This window comes from Drosophila arizonae, chromosome 2 (assembly GCF_054131065.1).
Source record: "Drosophila arizonae isolate 15081-1271.41 chromosome 2, UAZ_ARI_1.0, whole genome shotgun sequence".
Classification (NCBI taxonomy): Eukaryota; Metazoa; Arthropoda; class Insecta; order Diptera; family Drosophilidae; genus Drosophila; species Drosophila arizonae.
Genome location: NC_142922.1, coordinates 12,906,739 through 12,924,999, shown reverse-complemented (window position 1 = coordinate 12,924,999; position 18,261 = coordinate 12,906,739). Strand labels below are relative to the sequence as shown.

Genomic DNA, 18,261 nt, shown 5'->3' with positions numbered 1-18,261 from the left:
AGCCAATCCATAGTATAATAGCAATCATTAATAATATAGATAATTGGTAAACAAATGTTGATCCTTTGTAGCTGCTATAGGATGCGCACTAGTTCGCAGCATTTGCGGCACTTCAACAATTACCCTAACAAAGAATCCAAACAAAACGGCGGCGGCAAACGGCGCTCCAGTTGAACACACTTCGGGTTGACATTCAATGGGGCCCGGGGCTTGTAGTTTGTGTCTCATTGTCATGCCCGGCTTATTGATTGGAATACAATGGATCCTTAAAGTGTGCTTACAAGCGCCGTAACTCAAACAAATTGCAGCCGCCTGCAAACGCCTGACTGAGTCGGAGACGACAACGAGGATGAGGACGAGGATGGGGATGAGGATGAGAAAGAGACGACGGGTAACGACACTGATCAACAGGCGCGGCAATGTGGATGCACCAGGCGGCGAGCAGTTGGGCCAACTGGTTCCCGGTTTTGGGCCAATGCGTTTTACATGATGGCTACACGACAAGACAGGAGCGGCCAATCGGCCAGCCAACCAGCCAGCCAGCCGGGCAGCTTAACAAGAACAAGATAAGCCCGCGCCTCAATATTGTCGTTGTTGTTGTTGTTGTTGCTGTTGCTGTTGTGGCTTTGGCTGCTTTAAGTTATTCCAAGCTCGCCATGCACACACAAACCAGAGGCGCTACTGACGCGCTTATGTTAAATTTACCAAACAAGCGATTTGTATGCAATTTCGCGATCGTCGAGGCAAAGTCAGGAGCGCAGGCAGGCAAACAAACAAACAAACAAACAGTCGGGGAGGCAGCCAGGCAGGCAGGCAGGCAGGCAGCAACTGTAGCTGCTGAAATCCAAATCCCAGCGAGACATCATGACGTCGTGGATTTGGCGAGGGCTGCTAGCAGCTATTGCTATTGTCTTAGCCAGAGCGTCGTCTGCCCCACTGTCTGCCCCACTGTAGAGTGTGCGCCTGCTGATCCGCTGGCTGCCTCGTCAGCAGCGTCGCGTCGCAATGTCTAGTTTATTGGCGTGATTTTTTATTTGCATTCGAAATGTTTGCTTGCCAGTACAAGTTGTTGTTGTTGCTGTTGCTGTTGCTGTTGCTGTTGCTGTTGCTGTTGCTGTTGCCGTTGCTGTTGCTGCTGATGCACGTGATGTATGCGATGCGACCGCACGGCCTGTGTCCGTTTTGCTCGACCGCCACACAATTGCCATAAGTTTTGCGGCCGGCCCGCAATTATTTGCGGAATTCCTTTTGGAATATATATTGACTCTGACTCCCAGTACGGACTGGACTGGATGGAGACTTGTGAAACTGCGCACACTTGTGCCAACCATACGTGCCTGTGTGCATGTCCGCCTGGCCTCCAGCGCCTCCGACTAGCTCTGACAGCCCATACAAAGAAGCCTAACCCAATGCCCGTTCGTTGTCGCTGCTGATGTCGCTGCTGTTGTTGTTGTTGTTGTTGTTGTTGTTGTCGTCGTCGTCGTGGGCTGGGCTGGGCATTCGGGCTTCGCTTTATTCCTCTGTTAATTTGTCATGAAATTTCGTTTTTTAGCGCATTCCTTAAATGCGTGCAATTTGTGAAATGCTTTCCACGGCGTGAGAAGTGCCTGCCGGAAATAAGATTGAGTGGGATTTATGGAATTGATTGATCAGCTGCGATTCTAAGAATATACTTTTGACGAGAATGCTGTTCTGAGAACATTTATAATTTTTATTTTTTATGATAGATGATAGTTATACTTATTGATTTTTTATTGCTGGATAAACATTTTATACGTGAACTGATTCACTAACCAGCTGCATGATTCTTCAATTGAGTTCAGGCCGAATCGAGCTTAAAGGCTTACTGCTGTAGGCAAAATCAGAGTAATAGACATTGTATTTTTAAGGGCAGCCCTAAAGCTAGCTTATAAAATCTGTATATCTGAGTGAGATATAAAAAATGCGAATATAATATTAAAATAATTATTTTAAATATATACATTTCTTCAGTAAATGGTTCAGAGTAATGAAATATTAATTGTATAATAATAGCGCTAAAATTAAAAAAAATTAAGTCAAATTATTCATATTAAAATTACATCATTTCATATTTAGGGTCAACTATTTATTTATTGAAATTAAGTATTAATATAAAATATCTTCAATTGTGAATTATCATAAGTGACTTTCAATCTAAGGAAAGACAGTTGGAATAGGAGTTGAAGATGGGAGAGCGGAGGAGTGATCGCTCTCCCTCCGATCGTTCTCCCCATGATCAGTCACCAAATAATCGGTATTCTTGTAATGACTCTCCCAGTGCTTGCACTAGCTTGAACTGGGTTGAACCCTTCTGAAAGGACAATCCATAGAGTCCGAGAATAACCATGAGAATTTATAAATAATACTCCACTCAATGTATATTGAATACGTGTATGTATGAGTGTATGAACACTTTTAAAATTTTTTTTTTAATTTTTTTTAAATATATATAATTTAAGAATAACAACTCTAGTTCATTGTATAAAAGAATGGCATATATTAAGTCATACAATTAAAATTTTCCATAAATTTAATGAAAATTTAGACATAAATAGAATTAATAGATATCCATCACATCGCAGCTTCTCAGCCTTTCAGGCGTTGCTCTCGACGAAGTCTAGCCTTACATACATTATAAATCATACGTATACATCACGCTCAATCGCTTAATTAAGTATATATGATATATGCTATATGTATATATGCCATATAATGAATGTGTATATAGTCAATGGTCATTGAATATAATTACAAAGATGTCATTCAGTCCACCCACTCGCATCGACACCCACCGCATTGCCAATGCAATCTTTCAGCTGCGGCAAGCGCAATTCCTGGCAAGCGATGCATCCAAGCGCAGCTCAGTTAGAAGAGGCGCCTGCGTTTCCGCTAACCTGTCCGCCTGCAAGTCAATTGTGCAACTGCCCCAAGTGTCAAATTAGCCAAAGAGCTGGCGCAGACTCAATACAAACTTGCAACTGCCAACATGCAACTGGCGACTGCCAATTGGCAATTGGCAATGGGCAAATGGCAAATGAAATGCTCACTGCCAGCTTGTTCCAACTCGCACACTAGCTGCCGGCCAGCTCGGAGCGGGCGTCTAATTTTCCACGAATCGAATTCAGGTAAGGGGTGGCCGTTTTCAATACCAACCAGTCAAGATGTAAACGGGTATAATAGGCTTGGCTATAAAGATGTCAAAGCTAGCCAAAGAGATCTTTGATATTTATTGAGTATATTCCCTTAAATATATTAAAATATCAATGTATATACTATGATATTCAAATTGTAGCTTTAGTCTAACAGTAAGCTCACAGCATAATTTAGGATATCTTCAAGTCGAGCATGCCCGACTGGAGCACTTCTACTTGCATTTGCATTTGCATGTGGGTGGTCAGCAAATTGCCAGAACGTGAGCACAATTTTAAAATTAACGGCAAGTGGTTAGAACAGCAGCAGCAATGGGTAGACAGATAGACGGACGGACGGAGGGACGGACAAACGGACGGACAGACAAGCAGCGCATTCCAGCCACAAAACTGTTGCAATTAATTGCATAAAAGTTTTAAAACCGTCAGCATTTCCCAACTCCTCTAGCACCCAATAGAACAATGGCGTCTTGTGCAAACTATGCAACAACAACAACAAACAGTAACAACAACAAGAACGTGGCCATAATCGGAGCCACATCGTCGTCATGGTCGTGCCTTTCAGTTTGAAACGTGATCGATAGACTCTGACTACTACTAGCCTGAGTTCATGCAACAACAACAACAACAACACAAACAACAACAACTACAAATTGGACTCTTTTAGCCGTAGACGTAACCAAATGTTTTGGCCTCAGTCAAATTATGTTCTTTGCCTCGTTTGATAATGAAACTGCAAATTGAAGTTGCTATTGTTGTTGTTATTGTTGTTGCTGCTGTTATTGTTGTTGTTGCTGCATCTCAAACTGTTTGCTCACACCGTCTGAGGCAGCGATCTTGAGCATCAGAGTGCAACGCTAATGATTACGTGTTATCGTGTTGTAATTTTGCATAAACCTCTAATGACTGCTGGCCCCGCTGGACTGCAAGCAGATCCAAGAAACCATCCATCCTCCCATCTATCCACCCATGCAGCCATCCATCTACAGATCGATTCAATGCTTCGGGTTATATGGTTTAGATCATGGCAGCGGACACTAACTAGGCTCATCATGGAGCGTTAACAAGCTCATTTTTTTTAAACCTGACGTGCTGAGTGCCCAGGCGGACAGCGGAATCAGCGAGCCAAGTTAGAAGTTGGCCAATTTCGTAGCACTTATCCCGATCATAAATCGTTAATCGTTAATAATGGCATTTATTGTGCTATGCACCAAACACTCAAGCTACCCATTTAAAAAAAAAGCCACATATTATATAACAAAAGTGAGCAATATTTTAATTTAAAACTAATTTTAATTTATACAATTATCTTTATATTTTAATAAATTTATTAAACAAATGAAAAATTCTTTGAAGTTGTTGAAAATAATCGACGGATATCATAATCTTCGAGTGAAGGAACCGACAATTGTTTCTAAGTATATTTTCGATTTCCCGAATTTTCTTCTCTTATTCTCCCCCTCTCCCTCTTGCTCCATCTCTGTCTAGCTCTCCTTCTCACTGTATTTCTGTCCTTTGCCTCTTAATGTCTCTCTCTGTTTCTACCACTTTATCTCGCTCCCTCTAGCTTTTTGTATATCTCTGTATTTTCTCTCGCTCTCTCACTCTCTCTCTCTCTCTAGCTCTCTCGTTGTAACTGACTGCTCTCTCTAACTCTGCCCTTTTTCCTTTTCCTATTTCACACTCTTATATTTAACCCCGCCCACGCTCTGTTCTAACCTTAATTATTACTAATTTATTTGAATACAAGGAGGGTTTCCTATAAAAAACATGTTTTCCCTTCATCGACTTTTATAATAACAACACCCTCGCTTTCATTCTCCTTTTTTTTCCCTGAGTCGAAGAACAATTAATTCAAGATAAATACTTGTACCTTTACAGAAACTTGATACACCAGAATATAGACCAAGGCAACACAGTTTTCGTTTACTATTTCTACGATCGTAATCAACCCATTGCCATAATGTGCAACAAATGATCGCAGTGACAATATCAAGCGATATCATGGAATCTCTCGTCTGTTAGCCAATCAACACCTACAACCAAATCGATATCGCCCAACTCGATGCATGATAAAGTATTTCGCCAGATTGTTCAAACGAGCTCGAACACGGTTATCCACAATGATTGAACTAAATTTTCATTAACCGGTGCCCGTAGACAAAACGTTTTCCTGCTAAAAACCTACTCCAAACGAACTCGAAAGCATATTAAATTGAATTTTTATGTTCTCACAAAACATGAAAATTCATGATGCCGGGCACTGGGAACAGATCGGACCATAAAGCTGAAGCACTGGCCATGGCCCCATCCATTGCTGCTGATGGTGGTGCTGGTGGTGCCCGTGGTGCTCGTGGTGCTGCAGAGTGTGTGGGTTAATAAATGGGCCCCCAATTGGTCAATGGTCGGAGACGAGAAGCGTTGCTAAATTATGGTTATTTAAATAAACAGCACACGATTTGATTTGGCGGAGCAAAAGTGTTGCCGTGGCCGCGAAATGCGAGCGCCTCTCAAATTGGACAAGGGATCAAGCAACTGTGGACGAGCCGGAGAAGTCTGGAAATTATGTTGTAGCTGCACTGATCGTGCCCTCGCTCGCTCGCTCACTCGCACTGGCGATAGATTCGTCTTGGGGGTTGTGCCATCAGGCCATGATTGAGTAACGCCCATGACTGGCACTGGGCCATCTAATTATGAGTCCAGCTGGTGAACGTTGATTGCAGCAGCAGCAGCAGCACAAGAGGCAGGGACTCGACTCTGAGCATCATTAGCTGATGAGCAGCGTAGCCTCCTGATGGCCTCTCTGATAAGCAAACATATAAAATGCAATGTGCGTTTGCCATACGGCGTGACCTTTGCCCCCCGCCAACTTTCGGGCCCCCAGATCGGGCGTTGCGGCGTTTTGTTTATTTTGAAGCTATAATTTAAGCGAGTAATTGCACGCTGGCGGCCAGAATTTGTAACTAAACTGCAAATTAGCAGCCAATTCTCCAGCCGATTAATAACCATAATTATTGGCTCAAACGCTGACGAGCGAACGTCGCAGCCAGAAAGAAGACGAAGCTGCTGCTGCTACGGATGCCCCGGTGAGGATCTTGATGAGGAGGTTCTCGGCTCAGCCTCGTCGACTCTCTGCAAATTGCTCCAACTCTCCGACTGAGCTGCTCAATTGCCAATTCGTGATACAGATACGGAGGGAGAGACGCGACGCGACGGGACTCGTATGAAGAACGAGCAGAAGGCTCGGCCCAACCCGACGCGATGCGGCGCTGCAGCAATTTAAATTGTGAGCGCGTCTGGCTTAATTACATAAAACTTGGATATATCCAATGCACCAGCAACGATTCTGGATATAGCCGAGGGCGCACTTGTCCGATTCCAAGTCTGCTTGATAGGCATGTGTCTAATGAAGGGTCCTAATTAATGTGCGTTGTCTTCGTTTCTTTTGGGGCAGTCGAAAAACTGAAACTGCCAAACGTGTTGAAATGCAATGAGTGCAAAGGACTTTGGCTTGGCAGACAACGATACCAGCTCCGTTTAAGCCCATGACAAATTAATAAACGTCGATGCCCCATTATATTGTCTCCCTTAATGCATGCAATAAATTGCATCTTCATGTTGGCTGAACAAATATAGATATCGCATTGCCAGAGCAAACCAATTATATTATTAATAACACGGAAGACAGAGAAAAGAAAAATCACTGAAGAGACTAATAATAAAAGCTATTGGAGCGAATTTACAAAGAGTTAACTTCGAGAGTCTTCGAGTGGAATATATTTCAACTTAGGAGCTAATAATAGTGTCTTGAGCTGTATTACTATCCATACAATAGAAAATATTTGTGATATTCATACATTTATCTGTTGGCTAGCAGCCATTCGCATTTGGAATATTCTTCCTAACAGGTTTAAAAATTCAGAACAGTGGTCGTAACCGCCAAACTAATACATCGATAATTTATCGATTTTAACAGGAGTTTAACATTGCGTTAGCAGCTTAGTTTTGTTGCCGTATGGCGGATTATTTGCTTTGCCTATATTAATTTAAGCAATGCCCTAAGAAAATAAAATTCTGACTACCATTTAAATTTTATTTTATATTAAAAACATTTATGTATATAAATAAAATTCAATTAGATAACAGCTGCCAGTACAATATGTTTGTGTTATGTTTGCCGTTGTAAAACAGCTACAATAAAAATGTTAAGCGATGCCAGAACTGTACACGCCTTTTGAAATTAGTTTAGAAATTATTACAGTACAACGGAAATTAAAAGTTTACAGTTATATGAAAAAGGCACAGTGTTTTGTTTAGTTTTGAGAATTAACATTGAATGTTAGAAGTGGACAACTACAAACAAAGAACTAAACGGCAATAGGCACTTTGACTTTACACGTTTTGGTGTAGATTTTGTGTGCTGGAAAAGCTGAGCTGGGCAATTGAATGCTACAGCTTATTCCACTAGACACTCTTCTTCATGGTCATCTCGTGGGCGGTGCGCAGGCGTCGTCGCAGTTCGTTAGGGAACCGTTCGTAGCATTTCTTGCACACTGGCTTTTCATCGTACTCGTAGAATTTCGATTTTTGCGTCATTTTCGTATCGCACACGGAGCAGGCAAAGTGATGAACGCACCATGCCTTGTTCAATGCGGTGAAAACTGAAATGAAAATGAAATAAAATGTATTCAAAGTAAATATATAAAACAATAAGCTCTAACTAACCATCTCCAGCAATGACTTGATTGCAGACAAAGCACAAATTGCCAAAGAGTTGATGATAGTGCGTCTCGCAGTATGCCAGTCCGCGCTTCTCGTAGTGGCGATGACCCAGGAAGGGTTTCTCGCACTTGGCACAGACGAAATGCTCAACGTGCCAGTGTTTGCCCAGCGCTGTGACCACACGCTCCTCTATGGGTCGGCGACAGGCGCCACAAATGGGAATACCCATCTTGTCGTGACAGCGAAGACAATACAGCTCGTTCTAAATAAAAAATTAAACAGTTGTTAAATATACAATAGTCATATGCAGAGCTTAAGTTATATCCACCATATCGTTCGCGACCAGGCCAGGCCGACTCTTGACTTCGCGCGCTGTGGCATCCAATTCTGTGCCACAGGCCGAGCAGTTGAAGTGATAGCCATGATACACTTCGCCACGGAATCGCAACGGTTCCTCGTCAATCAGGCCACTATAAAGATCTGGGTTAGTTTATCATTTCGAGTATTTGAGACCACGCCCACTTACTGACACTTCTGGCACACATAGCGACCCGTTATCTCTGCCTTCACCTTGGCATTGCATTCATGGCAAAGTGCACGATTTTGGTTGCGAATGAAGCCACTGTCGGCCAGCTCTTTGGCGCACAACTGACACCGGAAGCACTGCGGATGCCAACTGGCGGACATGGCTTTAATGACACGTCCAATTACGAACTCGCCGCACTTGTTGCAACATGGTGCGAATAGCACATGGAAGTCCCGTTCACAGTACTTGCGTCCCTCGAACTCGTAAAAAATGCCATCCTGAAACGGTCGGAAGCACTGAGCGCAGCTTTAAGAGGAAATATAGAAAATAACAATACAATTATCAATCAAATATATCAAGTGTGCACTTACACAAAGCATTGCGTGTGCCAGAGCTCGCCGTTGGAATTGACAATCTTCTCGGTGGGCTCGAATCCGTCAGAGCATCTCGTGCAATGCATTGCACCCAGCGACATATTGATGGCCTGAACTCTGCAAGGGAAGAAGGATAAACCATTTAGGATTAGTATAGGTCACATTTTGAAATACACATGATTAGCAATCAGTTACACTTCAGCTTTGGAGTACATCATGATGAAGGCTTTAGCTCACAACTATGTGGGGTAGCGCATGGAAATGACAACTGGAAAACGGAGACGTTTTGGGGAACGCAAAGTTTGCGTGGCTGGCTTATCAAGCAAGCGAACCAGCATTGTTGACGCGAATGAATCATATTTCTGACGAATGTTAAAAAGCTTTGCATTCCTTGTGGATTGATTTGGGCAATGTAGTCATAAGTAGCTTCGACTTCGGTGCACTACGAGTGTCGACAGTTGCAAAGCAATCGTTGAACAAAGCAGATGGGCGGAGGGTCAGCTAAAGTAGGAGTTCGATTTGCAATCGAAAAGTGTGCACCATTTGAATTGAGCGCCACTGAGAGAGACGCCAAATCACACACACACACACAATCGTACAGCTACATATACACACATACGCCACTAGGTAAACAACGCAACTGTGCGGCAGCGGCGGCTATAAATAAATTTGAATGTTGCCATGACGTCATCGATGGAGTAAACATCTGGCGCTTTAACACCAAGAAAGTGCAACTTATGCGGGCAGCAAATACCCAGCACATGTCTAACTGATACCAAAAAGTCGTAATGGTCTGCATAATTGTATTTGGAGTGAGTTTTAAGTGATGATTGTGCTTTTTCTAATCAATTAAATTTTGCAGCACCTTGACCAAAAATTAATGAATGAAGCAAAGCGGAATTTGGGTCACTTTTAGCGTTATGATGATAATGACGATGATGTAATATCGTTAATATTCAATTTGGAATGTTCTGCTTGTTTCGCTTACTGAACGGGCGGCATTTCTGGTAATTGGCTTTCACTTGTTGCACTTGTTGCAGCTCGCCTCAGTCAATTTCTACGTACACGCTCGACGTTTTAAGCTTCACTGAAAACGGCAAACAAAATATAAAAGTATCTTTTCTATAAATCAGTGTTGGTTGTTCAGCTATTTTATGGCCGAGTCCGGTTTCTTAACTATATATGAATTTCTCTCAATTTAGCTAAAATGGCCAACACTGCTCATATTTGTGTTTGTGGCCACCAACAACAACAAGAACAACAACAGAGGTCTTGCCAAATTGGGCGTACATCTGAAACTCTTATCTTATTATTTACGCAATTGATTCGTGGGCACTTTGGATGTCTATATCCAGTGATTAACTCTATTTACCTATAAGAACACTGACACAAATTATTTAAAGCAATATTAGCTTTTTCATTAAAATTCTCACTCAATTAAAATTGTTCGTTTGGTATATGTTCAATCGAACTATTCATTGAGCGAACCAAGGTAATTTCTGTTGCTCGACTAGTTCGAAATGAATGAACATTTTCTGTTATTCATGACGACTGTTAACTTAACATTTTGTTACTGATCTCTTAACAGAGCTGACTACTTTCTAAAATAAAACACCGTTCTTAACTAAATAAATATTTATAAAACTATCCGAAATATCTATAAATTTATGTATTCGTATTGTTGATAGGTATAAATGAGCCCAATGCATTGAAATGGCTTTAGATAATTTGTATATTATGTTTGATCTACTGGGGAAGATAAAAGGAATATAAAACTGATAGTTAATAAGTAATTAAATTTCATATTGAGAATGCTGTAAATTAAAAGATATTCTAGCTCGACGAACATACTATAGTTTTCAGTTTTTTTCACATTTAATTGCGCTCTGCATAGCAGATAAATAACACTTTTCAGTACATCATGTTTGTTTTTAATGTATTTTAATGTATTACGCATGTGTTGGTGTATGTATCGCACTTATAACTGTATCCGAATTTTATCTAATATCCAAACTAGCATTTGTGGATCCTTATATGATTTTGGAGAGTACTCTTTTGCCGGAACTGTTTGGGGCAGTAGGAACAGTTGTACGGTTTCTCTCCAGTATGGATCTTCATGTGATTGTTGAGCGTGGCCACTTGCCGGAAACTTGCATCACAGATCTTGCATTTGTATGGTTTCTCGCCCGTGTGCGTCTTAATGTGGTTTACCAGGGTACTCTGCTGGGAGAAGAAGCGCCGGCAGACGCTACAGCCAAATGGGCGATCGGGATTGTCGCTTCTTAACATATTAATGGTGCCCACGTTTAAGCGAGGGGTCTGTTCGGTCTGGTTAGGTTCAGTTTTTGGATTTATTGGCGCTGTCCCCGTATTGCCCGCCGTAGCAGCGGACGCCGCAGCTGCCGCTGCATTACTCGCAACCAAAGAGCTTACTGTTGTGCTGCCTTCAAGGAAATGCAGCAGTGGATGATGGTCCAGCTGCAGAAAGTTGGGCGTTGTGCTGTGCAGGTTGTTTTGCAGCAAGCCATTTGTCAGCTGTTGTGCACCGTGTCCAAGATGCGCTGGCATTGCTGTGTGCTCCAGTCTGGCTGGCTGACTGACGAGATTCGTGTGCGTCCTTATGTGGTTGATGAGCGTGCCCTGCTGCCTGAACTGCATGTGGCAGTAGGTGCACGTGTACGGCTTATCGCCGGTATGTATTTTTTTGTAATTGGCCAGCTTCGTTAGCTGGCTTAAACACGCCTGATATAAATATATTTCAATATACTATTTATTTAACACCCTAGTTTCTCAAGTCGAAGTTAGCAGAGCAGAAGCTATAATCGAATAACATATCGATAAGTCACTACATTAACTAGGCTGTGAATATTGTGGATCTTAAATTGGACAAATTATTTCGATACTCCATATATCCAAAAATGTCTAAAAATATATTTAAAAACTGTTTTAATAGTGAAATATTCTATCAAACAAACAATTTTTTACATTTTTGATGTACTAAATAAATAAAGTTGAGTTGCCCACCAATAAACCAGTATAATCGACCAAGTAGTTGCTAAGTTTGAGTTAAGTTGGCAGTCCAGTGTATGAGGAAATTTATTTAAGGAACCGATAACAAATATCGTGCTTGAATTTACGCGCCCAATCTTACATTTATTTCAATTTGTAGATCAAAATGTTATTTACAAGTAACTTGCTGTAATAACGTATCATATATATTTAATAACCTTATTTCTATTGATGATAATAATAAATAAATAAATTATTTTTGTACTCTGATGATTTAATATGCTCAAACATTTTTAAGTATAGTTGATAAGAGGAAATTTTATTCAGTCAGTACAATTCAATATTCGCAATATTCTATTCTGAATACTAATTTAAATGATGCCTGATCTGTGAATTACACTTCCGCCTTACAGTGTGAGGTTTGCAATTTCTGATATTCAGTTTCCGCATTGCAATTATTATTGCATTTTATACAAACAAGCTTAACTACAATCAAACGTCTGTTCGTACATGTGTATGTAAATATGTAATTGTAATGAAACCTTGTAGTTTTATGAAGCTTCTTATCATTTTATAACAGTACCTTTATCCTACTATCAACCCATTAACAACCAGGCGCGATTCGATCAACGACTTTTGTTTGTCACTACATAATGAAAGCAAACAAAGCGTCGTCGAGGCCATCTGAAAAAAATAAAATAAAAATACAAAGCAAAAACAAAAAAACAAAAAACAACACCGAAAGGTGGCGCCTTACAATGTTGCCTGTGTTCTACCAGACAAATGGCACGTAGCAACAGTTGGGACGCTATAATTAAATTACAAATGATTCTCTTATGCTCATGTGGGCTAGACTGTTCTGGGAACGACATGTAATAGAGCTAGAGCTTAATATGGCTAAACTTTGACAATCGATCCGCTGTAACAGAGCCCACAGATTGTCTCAAATAGTCGGCTGCAAGCGGATACAGTGGGTGTCTAAATATAACTTCAATTATGCTATTTATTATTGCAGCTGGCGCAAAAACCGGCAAACCAGACAAACAACAACAGCTCGCCCCTTGTTTGCGAGTTTGTGCATATGCATTAACATACCGACACATGCACAGTATTTGTATGCGCGTGTGTGTCTATATACTGCAACTCGTAAAACCAGTTGCTTCCAAACTGTTATGCAGCAATTGACCAGTCGCTCGTAAACTGCCACGCAGCCATTAATCTTTAAAGTTTTCACAGAAAAATTCCAAAAATGTGCATTGACGAATACCTAAGCAAAGCATAATCGTACAAATGTTTTACTTTTTCTGCTTATCGGTATCGTATATATTTTTTGTTTATAACACACATATATACATACATACATATGTACGAACTTTTATTTTGCTGCGTTTGGATTTTTCAGGTTTCTTATCATGGAATGCCGAAAATATTGAATTTTACTTTAAAGGTAATTTATTGCAAGGCACGTGAATCGCATTGTATTATTCTGATCTTATTTAACTGCAATTCATATAATACATATACATATGTATATATGTACATACATATATTGTTACGTTTCCCACCATGGGATCTATGTAACTACATAATTTTTGATAGCATTTATCTAATCTTCACAGCAATCAAAGATTATATGAATGACTAGCGGCCAAAGTCTGGTTGAATAAATATAAATTGAGTTTGAGCTGTGTGGGTGCAAAAGTGAGAGTTAGCTCCCCGCGAAGAGATATACAACTAGCTTGCCAAACCGTCGGACGCCGGACGCGGGACGCCGAAGCTGAAACTAATGAAAACAACTTTGACGTTGGCGGTGGCAACGGTCGACCTACGCGTGCAACCTTAGTGGGGGTAACAGGGGCTCCAAAATGGAGCGCAGTGTTTGCCTGGCGAAACCAATTATTATGCACACACATACACACACACACACACACGCACTTGCAATTTGCAACGATACAATGTTGAGTAAGGTTGACGGCGAGCTGTTTTACACAGCCAACGTTGCGGTCTATGACAAAGCCAAAGGCGAATATCAATTCGCCTGGCAACAGCGAATCAACAAAGGCGAATTATATTTATGCATTGGTGTGACGACGGCAAATATATGCACACTACACTACTACCAATGACCTGTTGGGTGCGACAGTCACACCAAAAGTTTGCCAGCCTCCTCAACGGCAACCGGGCAAACTTACCGGACCAACCCTGCTCTGATAGTTATATACGTATGTATGTGTGAACTTGCCTATTTGCGCTTAAGGCACTTGAGGAAAAATAGAAATAGCGAATTAGCAAAACAACAGATAAGATGTAGCAAAACAAAAAGCGCAATACTAACACACACACAAATGCCTGTGCGTACATACGCAATGATACTTCTACTGTAGAAGTTCAACACATCCATGGCAACATCTGTTCTCACAAACTCGTATGCATCAATGTGTTTGTATATGTATATTTAAAAATAAAACTATTTAACCTTAGCGATGTCGTTGCCATAGTGACGTTCATTCTACGTGGACAGTAAAAAAAAAAAAAAAAAAAAATCAAACATTTTGCAATGCACTTTTAATGCCTAACGACAAAAAGAAACTAAAACAAAAAGAGCAATTATCTGAATGATGGTGAATAGCAAACACACTTACTAATGTTTAGTTAAAAGCTTCATTAGCGAATCATCATACATATATTTATGATCTACATTAGCGATGCATCATATAGAGCTCTGATACACTTAAGATCACCATTAGCAATGCATTATGAAAAGAATGTGTTCCAGGCAAAGAAAAATAATGTGTTCAGCTGATTCAACTTAAATTGTCTGCCAGATGAAGAACATAACTTTTAAGAGTGGTATGGGTGCCGAGAAATTTGCCTAATATCTAGCAGTTGTTTTTGTACTGAATACTGAGTGCAGCTAAAACCCAACGGACAGCAAACCACAACCACGACAACAGCAACAACAACTCTGCGGCTCATTATATAATATTTAATTGCTACGATCGAGCAAAAAAAAAACTAACAACTGACTTAAACAAGATGCGAACAGTTCATAGCTGTTCCCGTAGAACATTTCCTGGAAGAAGCTGATAGAAATAATCTCAGGTTTATAGTTTATGTTGAATCCATATCACGCGATTCAATTACAAACAATTTGTATGTATTTATGATTAGGATAGTTTCTCGAGCTAGCTGATTGGCAAGTTTGAAGGTGAATCGTAGGGCAGGTTCTAAAAGCCAGTATTACAATTTTGTATGACATACATATACAAATATACAATCATGATCAGCTAGAGTTGATAATCAAAGGCATTTGGGTATAAATAAATAAACAATTTGTGTTCTGTTAAACAATTTCGTTTAATTTGACATATTTTCCTTATTTTTTATATGCATACACATATATAATATAGATACTATATGTGTTTCAATTTGATTAAGATGCAAAACTTAGCACATTTCGTGGAACCAATAAATAACAAAGCGCGACAATACAAATATATCGAATAAAATAGAGTAGAATGAAGAATATTTTACATTTGTTAATGCAGCTCCTTATTTATTCTCTCTCCCTGGCTATATACAAAATAATATTACTAGACAAATATGTATGTACAATTCGTAAAACTATTCAAGTCTTTCATACAAATTTGGTTAGGCTAATAGCTTGGTGCTACTTTAGATCTACTTAGATCCTTAGGTAGTTCAAATTACGAATTATGAGCTCGTTATTATTCTCGATAAGCAAAAGGCAACTTTTATTTCGCTCCAAATCTAAACTGTAGCCAATTGGATCGATGCATTTTTGTATATATTATATTCAAGTGTGTATATTTGTGTATTTCCTACGAAGGCACATAAACAAAGAGGAAAATAAACAACAAGCGGAGCGTACGCCCCAATCGAATAACATATATGTATAAAAGAGTTTGGATGATCGGTTCGTATATTATGAATCGTTGCACTGAAAACGTGAAACGTGATGAGCTCCCTACTTGATTACTATACAAAACTGAAGCCCATTTAACTAGCCTATAAGTAAGAATTTCTTTTCTTCTTCTTTTTATGTTATATGTATGCAATGGAGACATGAAGATAATAATATCATAATAGCCTATTCAGTGTAAACAATTTAAAGAGCGCACAAAGTACAAATTATCTTGAGCCTATCATTGAAACTTAACTAGTCTGAGCTACTATTGAAACGACCCTCGTTCAAGCTATCTCACTCTATTTTTCTGTCTCCTTTGATCTCTTCAATTGCTCATCTGAAGGCCGCCGCTGCTGCGACTGCCCGTTGACGAGGAGGCGCTCAGTCCGAATTGCGAGACGAGCTTATCGTAATCCTCTAGCGATGTCTCAAACTGCTCCAGCTGGCGCGACAAGTCATCCATGCTGCCATCGGTTGCATTGCTGGATAGAGCAGCAGAAGCTGCCGCTGTGGCGCTACAACTTGTTGCAGGCGCCTGCAGTTCGTTCAGCCCGAGCAATGGCGGCGCATAATAGCATTCCCGATAGAACTTCGCCAGATCATTCACCTGCGATGTGGGCGAGGCGAACGGAAAATGCAGCTCCTTCAGCAGACTGTCGTCGTCTGGTGGCTGTTGCAGCTGCGATGAGGACGCGGATGCCTGTTCCTGCAACATTGACGCTGACTTGTAGCGCAATGTGGCACTGCTCGCGGGGATAAGTAGACTCTTAATGGGCGATGCTGCACTAGGTGCTGCTGCGGCTGTTGTTGATTTCTCAAAGCTCTTAAATGCTGTTGAGTTGTTGTTGTTGTGGTTTTGATTGATGTTGTTGCAGCTGCTGCCATTAATGCTGTAGTTGTTGTTGTTATTGTTGTTGTTGAGAACTGGCGATTCACATTTGCGATTCAGAGATTCTATGGAGCCGCTGCCATTGCTCTCATGCCGCGTGCGCAGCATCCACTCAAATGGTGGCGTTTCCGGCAGTACGAAATCAGTCTCAGTAAATTGACGCAGCTTGCCCAGATCTGTAAATGCACCTGGACGCAACGGTTTCTCAATGTCTATGAAACGTTTATCGGACGCCGCTCCAGTGCCAGCTGCACCACCTGCACCGCCCGCCGCAGGCTTCACCGTCGACATCTGCTGGATGGGAGAGCTGGCATCGCTGGCAGGTCGAAAGTGATCCGACTTCAGCATGATGGCATTGTGTTGTTGCGCCTGATGTGCCGTAGCTGCCGCCTGGTGTCCGGCCGTGGGCGAAATGGTGAGTTTTGTGCGATAAGCCACCGACATGATTACCGATCCCAGAATCGTATTTAGCTGACCAATTTTCACTTGCTTGTGTCGCTCGCCCAGCGTGTGCACCTGCGGCCGATCCACATAGACACGATAGTAGATGCCATATGAGTCCGGGCACTGGCGACGCGACAGCTTATAGGCGGGTGTCGTGCGTGTGAGCGAGATAAGCGACTTTAGCATAATGCTCATCCGATTGTAGATGACGTGCAGCTGATGGGAGGAAGCCTTCAATGTTTGACTGTCATTGAAGGCATTTATGTTGCCGCCCTCGCCCTTGCAATCCTCTCCAGCAGTCGCTTTATTACTGTCCACTGGCAGCAGATCCAACGACCACACCTCCAGTATCATTTTGTCCCCCTCGGTTGTCCTTAGCGAAATCTCAACGCATAACGGTAGACGTTGGAGGATGCTTTCGCCTTGCTTGAGGGCCAGCGCACGTTTCGTCTCGTCCAGCACATCGGGATGATCCTGCACAACAATATTGAACCAATCATTGCCACCCAGCGGATTGCATTGCGTTTGTATCTTCTCGCCCAGGCGAGATTGCACCACAACTTGAGCTGTCTTGAACGCCAGGAATTTTATGTATTTTTCTAGTTCTTTTTCGGCTGCGTTTAAACGTTGCGCAGACATTTTTGTGTTTATTTCTTATATTTTAGATAGTTGAGTTTGTTTTCCGTTTGATGTACTTGCAACAGCGTACAAAGTTCGTTTTTTGTTTTGCTTCTTACACTGCTTCCGCGTATTGTCTGTCTATGCCAATTCGCAGTATTCTCTGGAATTTTTCTTTTTTGTTTTTGTTTGTGCACTTTATGCTTTGACACTTCGATTAACGATTAACACATGCTTAGACATTTTAAAAGCACTACAAATTATTTGCTTGAAGTGTTTATTATTTGTTAAAACATTTACTTCATTGAATTCTTTAATATAAGAGAAAAACAAAGATCACTCCCACTTTTTTCGTTACTGTCCGCCATTGAACTAAAGCAAAAGCGAATGCGACGTGCTGGTGCTGCCATACTCAATGTTGTGTGGGCTTGACGCAGAGTTGCCAGGCTCTCAAAATAGGCGATTACATGAAAACCAAAACAGTGATTTGTGAATACTCACATTCACAGTGAAAAAAAAAGTATAACAATAATTGATACTCAAGTTCATTTTTGAATAGAATACTAGTTGAGTACTCCCAA

General features: G+C 41.1%; 3 protein-coding genes and 1 long non-coding RNA gene across 6 annotated transcripts; 1 reads left to right on the top strand and 3 right to left on the bottom strand.

The window, feature by feature from the left end:
• Positions 1 to 7,249: 7,249 nt before the first annotated feature.
• stck (LIM zinc finger domain containing stck) lies at positions 7,250 to 10,325 on the bottom strand. 3 transcript variants are annotated; one of them, XM_089474367.1, is made up of 7 exons: positions 10,165 to 10,324; positions 9,781 to 9,879; positions 8,790 to 8,909; positions 8,419 to 8,724; positions 8,221 to 8,362; positions 7,896 to 8,154; positions 7,250 to 7,831 (listed from the first exon to the last, which is right to left on the bottom strand). In XM_089474367.1, the coding sequence occupies exons 2-7, from the start codon at positions 9,792 to 9,794 to the stop codon at positions 7,635 to 7,637; spliced, it is 1,038 nt and encodes a 345-aa protein (XP_089330493.1). In that variant the 5' UTR covers positions 9,795 to 9,879; positions 10,165 to 10,324; the 3' UTR covers positions 7,250 to 7,634. The 3 variants fall into 3 exon arrangements, with proteins under 3 accessions (XP_089330493.1, XP_017855812.1, XP_017855810.1); XM_018000323.2 differs by lacking the exon at positions 9,781 to 9,879 and having other exon boundaries at positions 10,165 to 10,325; XM_018000321.2 differs by lacking the exons at positions 9,781 to 9,879; positions 10,165 to 10,324 and adding an exon at positions 8,988 to 9,149.
• On the top strand, positions 9,464 to 9,921 carry LOC149270318 (uncharacterized). The gene is made up of 2 exons (XR_016271091.1): positions 9,464 to 9,604; positions 9,655 to 9,921. It is a non-coding gene; the product is annotated as an uncharacterized LOC149270318 (long non-coding RNA).
• Positions 10,326 to 10,648: 323 nt separating the features above from the next.
• Positions 10,649 to 11,636, bottom strand: LOC108608772 (uncharacterized). Its single transcript, XM_018000324.2, has one exon. The coding sequence runs from the start codon at positions 11,448 to 11,450 to the stop codon at positions 10,806 to 10,808; it is 645 nt and encodes a 214-aa protein (XP_017855813.1). The 5' UTR covers positions 11,451 to 11,636; the 3' UTR covers positions 10,649 to 10,805.
• Positions 11,637 to 15,133: 3,497 nt separating this feature from the next.
• On the bottom strand, positions 15,134 to 18,066 carry Atg13 (Autophagy-related 13). Its single transcript, XM_018000320.2, has one exon. It carries the CDS (start codon positions 17,699 to 17,701, stop codon positions 16,055 to 16,057), a length of 1,647 nt encoding a protein of 548 aa, XP_017855809.1. The 5' UTR covers positions 17,702 to 18,066; the 3' UTR covers positions 15,134 to 16,054.
• Positions 18,067 to 18,261: the final 195 nt, after the last annotated feature.